Consider the following 10,592-nt stretch of genomic DNA (forward strand, 5'->3'; position numbering starts at 1 on the left):
CCGGGCGCTGTGCAGGACGGCAGCCCCCAGCCCCGCTGTCAGGGGCTGTGCAGCCCCTCTGCCAAGCTGCTGACACTGGTGCTGTGCAGCTGGAACCAGCGCCATGCTTGCATTGCTGACTGTGCCAGTGAGCTGCTCACCTCTAAAGTGGGTCTGTGTCAGGCACAGATCCCTGATGCTTAAGTCTCAGAACTTGCTGGTAATTAGTGCAATGGAAAGTGAATTTCAGAGGTGTGCAAGTAAGCATGGTTGGCTTTTTCGGTCACAAGTGCGAGCATTGATGCTTGCTCGGTGTTGTGTTTGAGTGTTCAGTTCCAGGCGCTGCCGGTCAGGAGTTAATAACACTGTGCTGCTTGTGCAGTGTAAGCAATGGAGCCAACAGTTCCAATATTGAAAATCAAATATTGATGAGATAAAGCTCATGATTCCTTAGAAAAGGGGAAAAACCACTCATGCTTAGTTTGAGCAGTTGCTTTCGTTCCACAGCCCAGAGCAGGATGAACACAAACTGAACACACCTGTTATTTCATAGGGTTTTGGGGTTTTTTAGAGGGAGGTACTCCACTGCTTAACTTCAGACACTTAAAAAGATGGAACTTCTCCATTTAGTTAATGTTGTCAATGGAGAAGTGTATCCACCCATTACAGTAATTCCTCTGACTTACCTGGCACTGGCAGAGTTGATCTAGCATTAATGATAAAAAGAGACAACATTTTATTTAGCAGTTGTGGCAGTAGGCAGCAGAAAGATCCCCTTGGCTCAGAAGGAAACAATAGTTAACTCAGGTAAACAGGGTTTCAAAACACAGAGAATTGTGGCATAACATACACAGGGACTTGACTGCTTGTTTTCTTGCTGCCTGCATGCTTTTCTGCTATGTTTTGTCTCTGGTTGGTTTTAGAGAGAAGAAACTCATGGCAGTAGAGTTTTATTACTCTAAAAGATAGATTTTGATGGATTGCCTTACATTCAAAATAATTAAGAAGAGCAGAATGAAAGGGTAACGGAGCTTTCTTTGTTTCAGTGTGGACTATTTTTGTCAAGTCGCAGGGTGCCGCACAGTCCCCGTGGAACTGGGTACCCGGTACACAGATGAGGAGTGGTCTCAGAAGCTCATGACTGTCAGTGACTTCATCGACCAGTATATTGTGAATGAGGTCAGTTGCTCTCATTTTGTTTCATCTCCAAGTACAGCAGTGTGTTACTGGTACAGCATCGCTGCTTAGAACAAACGTGCTTAGAAGTGATGTCGGGGGGGGGCATGCTATAAGCACAACTCTGAATTAAATGTTTGACATATTTTCAAGATCTGAAGCTCAAGTAGTTATTGCAGCAATAGCTAGGTTTCTTTTTTGTATATAATGAAATATACAGCAGCTGGAATTTGATGAATAGACACATACCTTCTGCAGCAAAAAGCCTGAGTGATGGCGTCTAAGGATAAGGGATCCTCAGCCAGCACTTTTGTTCCTCTCTATTATTGAGCTGCTTAGTAAGATCTAGGATCAAGATCCAAATTCACATGCCACCAGGTTAAAAAAAAAAAAAAAAAAAAAAGTTGATTAGCAATTGGATGTGCTTTTACTTTCACAGCTGAGGATCTGAAGCCCTCATTTCTGTTTCCTGATTTTGTGTCAGGAAGGACCATGTGCCATTGCAAATTGGTCCGTGGTGCAGCCTGGAACAGAACCTCGAGGTACCTACAGGGAGTGGAGCTGAGCTGGTCGGTGCACCAGCAGGTCTGGCTGTGGAGATGCAGAGCGTTGTCACAGGATTGACAACAGGACTGTCAAGACTCTGTAGGATTAAATCTGGGCTCCTTCCAGTAACTCGAGCTAGATAGTTTGTTGATTGTGGGGATATATCTACTCTCTCACAATTTCAGTGTAGCTGTAATTTGCTGTTTCACAAGACCCCCTGTACTAGTCAACTGTTGAATCAATTCTAGTACTGAAATAGGTCGTTGGAAATGGATGTTACCGCTAGGTGAATTAGCTGACTGAGAAGTCTTACCCTGTATGTCACTATGCATTTTTTTCTTTCTCTGCTGTAATTTCAGAACAGTGTAGGATACCTTGCCCAGCACCAGCTTTTTGATCAGGTAAAACTGAATGTTTTTCTCTTTCTGCAGTCAAGTGTTCCCTTTGTAGTATATCTCTGAGGATGTCAGACAGAAGGGCATATGGAGAATTCACAGGATTAAGTTTCTGTCCCCCCAGTTTGAAGGAACAGAGGGAGGGGTTTGTTCCCTTTGGCTGAAAGGCATGGAAACGAAACGCTTTCAGGGGTGAAGACATTAAATGTTAGTGCTGTTTCAGTACAATGTAGCATATAATTACAGGAATACCACCTGGAAAGCAGCATTTCCCCAAAGGATATGTAAGTCAGGGAGGAGATTGGACAGGAAACGGTCTCCAGTGGTGATACGTTCACTGTATTCTGGAATGTCATCCTAGTTAACCAGAGATGAGGTTGGTGGGAGACATACAAAGGAACCTCACGGAGAAGCAACATCAGCTGCTACTTTTCTGTGAACAGCAAACCTGCTTATTCTTGTGGGTTTCTCTGGTTTCTGCTGAAGCAAAGGGTCTCTGAAGAATGAGAGACCCCTTTCGTTCTCCCACTTCTCCTTCTGATAGAGTCTGCTTGCTAGGACAGAAAGCATGAGGACATTTCCTGCAGATTCCCAGCAGTTTGGCTGCTTCCCTCCTGCCTTTGACCGACAAGCAGGTCATTTGTTTTCTTTGTGTCAAGCCTTGTTCCTCTGTTCCGTGAATTACGTACCTTTGGCAAGGCAGCACGTACCCTATTTAATGTTTTTTTCTGTATGGGAGTAGATCCCAGAACTGAAAGAAGATCTCAGTATCCCTGACTACTGCTGCCTGGGGGAAGGGGAAGAAGATGAGATCACCATTAACGCTTGGTTTGGTCCAGAAGGCACGATCTCACCTCTTCATCAGGATCCCCAGCAAAACTTCCTAGCCCAGGTCTGTACTCAGTCTACACATGTAATTAATGCTACAGCTAGAGAAAATGCTGATGGTGTGTGAGTGTTAGAGACGAGGGGAGCAGACGACTTGAAGGATAGAGAACATGCAGACATTATTTTGCTATTCTACTGGATTTTGCAGGCCACAAGTGCCCTTCATTGAGACAGACCATTTCTTACCCTCATCGTACAGATGGTTCCCTTACAAACTTCAGAACTTGTATTTTTCTGCCTGAAGAATGGGAGAGTATCTGCCAGTGCTGTAAGGGAACCTCTATAATTTGAACAGAGGTGATCTGGCAGTTTTCAGTTTTCAATTAAAACTGTCCTGCCTCTTGATGCCATTTACACTGTGTCTGTGGAGTACGGGGAGGCACAAGAACAAGTGAAAAAGTGGAATGATCCCTCCTGGCTGAGTGGTAGCTGCTGCAGAGATCATGGTATTTCCATTAGTGAGGAAACCAGGATCTGGAGGTGCAGCTGTTGACCGCTAACTGGTGTTTTCAGCCTTGCAATGCACGCAGCCCTGACCCATGCGGCAAGCGAAGGAAGGATGTGTTAATAGCTCACAGCAGGCCAGGCAACACCCACCCACAAAAAAATTCAAGTATTCAGAAAATGTGCTGTTGGAGCAATAACCAACATTTTCTTTGCCTCCATACATCACCAAAAACATCACTTAACACGTGGTTCTTTAGAGAGCTAATTAATATCCATACTCCCTTGGGGTACGGAGGGTATCCTGAAATGACACAGTGGCCACGGTTATTCAGATCAAGGCTCTGCTAGTTTAACATGGGATAGCAAAGAGCAGGACAGGGCAGGAACACCTTCATCCAGCCTTTGGAGTCCATCTGTGTGCTGCCCTTGAAGCAGCACACTAAACATCCAGCATTACAGCTTGGGTGTTGGTTTCAGGAAACCCCGTTCTGTTGCGTGGAGGGCAGAGGAAAGCAGCTTGGTTAGGAGCAGTTTGGGACCTAGTGCCAGTCCCGGGTGCTGTGGCGAGTCAGAGTGCTGGCTTACTCTTCGGTGCGGTCGCTCCAAACAAACACAACCACGCCTGGCCCATGGAGACATCTCGAATCCTGGCACAAAGTGCCTCCTGTGGGCATTCCTCTGGTGGACTCTTGCACGGACTCTTGCTTACTCTGACACCTTGTTGTAAGCACTGAGGACTTGAAATGCAGTGTACAGGTCAGCCAGTCCACTTGCCTAAGGAATTCTATAGTCTTTTAATTAGCACTCCAGTAAAAGACCTAATTTAATGATAACACAGGAATATGAGCTGAAGGAGTCTGGGGAAGCAGTCCTCTGCTCTGGTACCTCTGCCTGCTGGTGTGAGCTGCACTGCAGACTCAACCTTCTTATTCTCACTTCTAATTACTTTCTAGCTGTGTAGAGCCCAAATAACAGTGTGTAAACTGTGTGCTTTAAACTGTGACTTTAAAGTAACTGGGTTAAAGGTGTTTCCTGGTATTTCAATTTCTTATCTGCTCGAAGGGAACAGGTACTTGAATTCCAATGGTCTGATTGGTTTTAACTTTTTATTATAGCAGTGTCTGTTTATTACTTACAAAGATAATGATGTTTCTTGTAATCAGGTATATTTTACTGTTCAATGCCAGCTGTGGCCCACAGTTTCCAGTGATGTGCAGGGTAATGACTGATGGAAAACATTTATTGTAATATATACAGGTATTTGGAAGAAAGTATATCCGTCTGTATTCACCACAAGATTCAGACAACCTCTACCCACATGAAAGCCAACTTCTTCACAACACCAGTCAGGTAAATAGTTTCCTGAAATTTTAATATCAGTAATGTTACTTTATCAAATCATATTTCAGTAAAAACATTCTACTGATGATTGTTTTGGTTTTTTGCAGGTTGATGTGGAAGATCCTGACTTAGTGAAGTATCCCAATTTCAGAAAGGCTGCGTTTCAGTCCTGTGTTCTGATGCCTGGACAGGTTCTGTTTATTCCAGTTAAATACTGGCACTATGTACGATCGCTTGATATCAGCTTCTCTGTCAGTTTCTGGTGGTCATAGCTCTGAAGCATGCATAGTCTGTTACCATTGCGACAGGAGTTAAAAATCAGAACGCGTAGCATCTGGCATCTTCACTGGAGAGTGAAGTATTAATACTAAAAACTAAAAGAATCCTAAGACGATAATTTTTTCAACACTTTGCAGGCATAAGCTGGCATTGCCCCAGAAGTCTTGTCCTACTCCTTCCCAATCGTTTTGACGGTGGGAATATTCCCTCTCTTACTGAGCACAGCTGCTCGTGACCTGGCCTTATGTCAGCTGAACTCTTGTGTCTAAAGAAGGAACAGAAACCAAGCCACGGTGCCAACCCAAAATGTTCAAACTCCATAGGAGATACTGAGCCAGCTGCCTCAGTGAGGAGGCCTCAAGCGCTGCATTGAGTTTTCACCTACTTGAAGCCGTTTCATTTTCAGTTGTGCAACTGAAACTCTACAAATAGGGAACGCTGTTGCTGAGAAAGGCTTCTAATAGGTCACCTGCACAGACCAGCTTGCAGGACTGACTGAGAACACTTGTATCTTTCCTTCCCAAACATGCACTGAGAGTCCCAACCCAAGGAGAACTATGTACACAAAACAGCCTCCAAGGAAAAGCTGTGCAGGCGGAACTGTAAAGAAGGAGAACAGGAAGCTCAATGAGTTTTACTGTAAGATTCTTAACACTTCAGGAAAAAATAAGTACACTGAACAACGCACTGTTACTAATGAATATAATACAGTCTGGCTATTCTGCAGCAGTGGGGAAAGATTTCACTGAAAGCAAGTTTTGTTCTTATTGTCTAGTGCTGAGAATGGAGCTCTTCTCCGCTCTCCCTGTTTTTGATGGTAACTGGGAGTCTACCGACTCGTACCTGTGGAGAAAATAAAACTAAGGTTAATGAATGACATAGAAAAAAGGACGATGTTGTATAACCTCCAGATTTTTAAAATGCTTTATATATTCCTGTGTTCCTGTTCAGAATGTCCAATTTCCCTGGCTAAACAGAGGAATTCTGAAAAGATGATGCTCTTCTTAAAAGCTCAGTATTTCCAGAAGTTTTAGTGTCATGTGTTGTGTCTGTTGCCTGCTTGCCCCCCACCACACTTTAATGTTCTTAAAAACAACATGCACAGGATCGACTAGTGACCAGAAGGCACAATCCCTGTGGTGTCAGGGCTCAGTGTTGGCCGTGTGGGGTTTACTGTCTGAAACATACGACTGAAGACAGAAATAACTGATACTCATCTACAGTTATAAATAATACAGGCAGTGCCACTCAATATCACAATCCATTCTCTAGTGTTATTACACAAAATTTTTTTAAATAGGTTGCTTGGTACCTGGAATGTCCGAAGACCAGAAATCATTACACTGCGGACAGCGAGGTTCAGCCTGAGCTCTGAAGTACTTTCTGACACAAGGTAAATGCATTCCAATTCCACAGGAGTCACAGACTTGGCTCTGAAATCAGAAGTGTTGATAAAAAAATCTTTCTAACTTGTCCTTCAGTTTAACATCAAGTTGTCACAAAGGACGGCACATATGCGATGCTTTATTCCAAAGAATGGTTCACACGGCACAGCTGGCGGATACTCGAAGGCAGAGCTGGTAAATGACAAAAGGAGGTATTCCCCTGGAAACCAGGAAATACCATTTCCCTATGTGGACAAAATTTAGCTTGAAAGACAAATAACAATGAGCTATTTGGGTGCAATAAAGGATACCAGTTGGGATGGAAAATGTAACATGGAAGCGTGTTAATTGGGAAGATGAGAAGATGCAGGGGCCAGCAGCGAGGAGTTCAGGGGGTAACCACTTTTGCAAGACTAAACCGGTAATTTACCAGCTATCAAAATACAGTGCTGTAGCATGCTACATATAAACAAACATGTTCATTCTGAAGTGCAAGACACAGCAATTCCTGAACCAAAATCCCAGGACCAAAGATGAGTGTGTGTCACATGAATACTGCTGTTTGTGAGGTCCAACGATCAGACACACACAGCAATTAAGTGTTAGCTGTTTAAGGATAAGGATTTGTCTCCAGCCTGCTGGCTTCGAAAGCACGACAGCACAACTGTGTTCCTCACTGGGTGAGTTTGCCTTCTCCCAGTCTATACCTGGAGATACTGCTCCAAGACAAGTTGGTTTTTTTTCCAAAGACAGAAGATAAAATACCTACACTGAAAAAAAGGGGGATTTTCTCTATATACATGGGCACCATTATCAGATTACAAGTCCACACTTTTTCAGTGCCTGCCTGCCTGATACTCAAAGGAAAGTAGCACAGCCTTCAGCTGTGACCATATACATGCATCAGCAGATGCCTACTGAGGAAATAAACATTACCTGGATGGCAAGGCTGTGACAGATGTTACATTTCCTTGCCGCATCTTGGTAGTTGCTGAGAATGTATTGTTCCATCTCAATTATGCAGCGAGTGTGCAGGGTATATTCTCCATTTCTCTAAGGAAACAAGTGGTGAGAGGAGGAATTTCTTTTAATTCGTTTTACCTTTTTTGACTTTTCTAACCACCTGCTAGCAAGCATTTGACATCCACTTTTTTCTGCCATCATGAAACTAACATGCTGACACTGATATAATGCAAAGCCAAAATACTTTTGAAGGAGCAAAATTAATTTGTTTAGAGGATCAGATAAAGATCTTACACCTTTAACAGAGATCTAGTCCTTGGAAGGTACAGATTACAATGCGCGCAGTGGCCCGTGCGTTTCTGGTACAGGAGCTTTCCACATGTTTGGCCTCACTGCTTTTCAGGATATTGTAAATGTAACCTAACAGCACCGATTGCCATGAAGAGCTTTCCCCACCTCCTGTTCCACGTTTAGTACGCCGTGCTGTTGTGTACAAAGGCTGTCTGTATGTCGCAATGCAAGGCTGTACGCACATGCCCACCTATCTCGGGTACAAGAAACGGAATCCAGTATAGAACTACCCAAGGACTTTTTCCCTGTAAATGTACTACCTTTTCTGTGAAAATCACTGGAGCAGATAAGCACAGGCCCCACGAAACCATTTTTGCCATCATTCATTAAATAACAGCTCTAGGTTCAGCCATCACAGCCATAAAAAAATAATAGCTGGACCTATTAAAATAGGAACATTTGAAAAGATACAACAGGTACCTCAGAGAGCCACTTATCTTCCACAAACACTTTCAGCACTTGCTCTGCTTCTTTTTTCTTCATTTTCTTTGTCTTAAGTTGGTCAGCCAAGTTTAAAATATCTGTAGAAGAGGCAAAGCCATTTTCTGATAAAATGATTAGGTCCATCTGCAGAAAGAAACATTTTCAACTATTAAAAAAACCATGCAATTAGATGACACACCTTATAGTAACGTACAGCTTTTTTAGCATCCATACATAGATCACTACAGTTCACAGAATTAATTGGCTAAGCAATAACAATAGACAAATGATTCTATTCAAATCAGGAGATCCAGCTTGTATGTTACTAGCATTAAAAGCTGCTGTATATTACTAGACCTGAAGCCAATGAAAACTCAGCAATCCCACCTGAAAATCCTGAAGAAAGGTGTTTGTTTATCTAAAAGCAGGTATGTCAAGTCACTGACTCCCAGGAGCGCTCCCCTATTGCTGATTTCAGTTTACTGATAACTGACTTTCAACGGGGAATTGTTACTTGCATACACTCCCATTCCTTCCCCCTCCCCTTTAGATTTGGGATAAACTTGGATAAGACAGCATCTAGTTCCTGGACTACACCTCCATTCATTTTAAGATGGCAACTTCACAAATAATCTGACATACTAATAACTGACATACTTACTGTTTTTCTGAACAATTCTAATTCATTTTCTGTATAGTCAGATGCCATTTTGGTTATTTCAGTTTCTGCCAAATTCACCTACAAAAAAAAAACAAACAAACTGAAAGTGCCTTTTGTATTTCTACACCATAAATTGTGAAAGATCCTCTGGACTAGAGAGTACATCATCTCACAATTAACAGAAATGTAATTTATTTAAGTGGCATGAAAGAAGCTGTTCCTTAAAGATGGCACTTGGTGGTCTCGAGTCCTTTCTTTACAGCCCCTGATCTTCCAGCCACATGTTCTCCACAGCTGCCTCTGCCCAGTCTCCAAGCTCTTAAGCAACCCAACCTCCCCCCTACAGAACAAATATAGAATATTAGTTCTATATAGTAGAACTAATATACTACACCAGGATACTGTGCTGGACAGTAGTAATAACTATGTTATATAAACATTTTTGTTTCACTGCGAAAAACAGTAACTGATATTTCATATTCTTATTGCATGTGCTACTGGTATTTATTATTAGCTCAACATTAGCTTGGCAAAATGACCCAATAAGGCTAAAAGCAGCAGCTAATGTTAGAATACCTCCTGTGTGGTCTTTTGAAATTACTATATAATTACTATAACCTTCCCTCTCTGCCATGCACATTGCACATGTTTATCCTAAATAAATCCCACTTCCCTGGTGTACAAGTAGCTTTTCCAGCAGCAGCCAGCGGAACAGCCCCGTGTAAGCCACGCGATGGCAGCACGTCACGTACTTACTAAAGCATAATGTGCTCTCCCATCATCTTCCGACATCCCTTTCCGGATCTGCATAAACAAAGGCTGTAGATGGCTGTTAATAGTACTGATGAAATCATCCAGTTTATCATGTGCATAGTAGACTGGAAATAAATAAAAAAAAGTACATAGACAAAAAAAGCAACTACACATCAGGCAGATCTTTTTATGTTTTATCTGCTGAAACGTTCATTTCCTAGGTAAAAGAGATAATAGTGAGGCAGAATTCAAACAGGTCTGTTATATTCAGCAGACGTAATTTTCTTGTGCTGCTGACAACTAGCCTTCAGAGAAGCTCAGCTCCTTGAAATTCTGAGTTTAGAAAGTCCAGACATTCTGCCTCGCTGTATGGAACCCACTGCATTAATCCATTAATTACAGTGACTGGAACTAACCTGAATTGAAAATAAAACATGACCAGGAAAAATTACTGTGCACAGTACAAAAATATTCTCGCCTTCTTCCATCTCTCTATTTTTTCTTGGAAAGAGAGACACACCTTTGTGGATTTCACAGCAGCACTTGTGTAATTTCCTAGCCTCTGATCCTTCCATTATCCCATGAGACATCAGGACCTGCAAGAACCGTCGATGAGCATCAGTCATCTGAGCTGCCATCGCAATGTTCCACCAGGCTTCAAATGCTGCAAAAAGTACAAACTGGAGTTAACTCCCACGTTCACACAAACGACACAGTCCAAGCGTACAGAAGATTTCATTTGAACTCTCCAACACTGAATCAGGGCAAAAAAGGTGGATCCTGCAGGTTGTTCTCAGAATACAGATGGTGACTAACCGCAAGGTTCTAGAAGGATGCAAAAGATGGAGTCCCACTAATTTTAGCTACAGAATGAAATGACCTAGGCATCCTGCTGTCATACCCCGACAGGAAACTGCAGTGTTGTACGTCCCGCAGTCAGCAGACACCTCGCGTAGTTTTGTGTTACAGGCTTCTGCTTACTGCATGTCAGAGTAACTTGCCTAA

At 42.7% G+C, this 10,592-nt stretch overlaps 2 protein-coding genes across 2 annotated transcripts; one reads left to right on the forward strand and one right to left on the reverse strand.

Annotated features, from left to right (window-relative positions):
* Positions 1–1,025: 1,025 nt before the first annotated feature.
* KDM8 (lysine (K)-specific demethylase 8) lies at positions 1,026–5,044 on the forward strand (the record flags this gene model as incomplete). The annotated part of the gene is made up of 5 exons (XM_010088092.1): positions 1,026–1,158; positions 2,061–2,102; positions 2,839–2,988; positions 4,689–4,781; positions 4,880–5,044. Coding segments are annotated over 5 exons (583 nt in total), but the record flags the coding sequence as incomplete, so codon positions are not given.
* An 836-nt stretch (positions 5,045–5,880) lies between these two features.
* NSMCE1 (non-SMC element 1 homolog (S. cerevisiae)) lies at positions 5,881–10,265 on the reverse strand. Its single transcript, XM_010088093.1, has 7 exons — positions 10,108–10,265; positions 9,591–9,712; positions 8,835–8,912; positions 8,171–8,317; positions 7,373–7,489; positions 6,364–6,484; positions 5,881–5,894 (listed from the first exon to the last, which is right to left on the reverse strand). Exons 1-7 carry the CDS (start codon positions 10,223–10,225, stop codon positions 5,881–5,883), a joined length of 717 nt encoding a protein of 238 aa, XP_010086395.1. The 5' UTR covers positions 10,226–10,265.
* Positions 10,266–10,592: the final 327 nt, after the last annotated feature.

The sequence above is a fragment of the Pterocles gutturalis genome, unplaced genomic scaffold, assembly GCF_000699245.1.
Source record: "Pterocles gutturalis isolate BGI_N339 unplaced genomic scaffold, ASM69924v1 scaffold53321, whole genome shotgun sequence".
NCBI lineage: Eukaryota > Metazoa > Chordata > Aves > Pterocliformes > Pteroclidae > Pterocles > Pterocles gutturalis.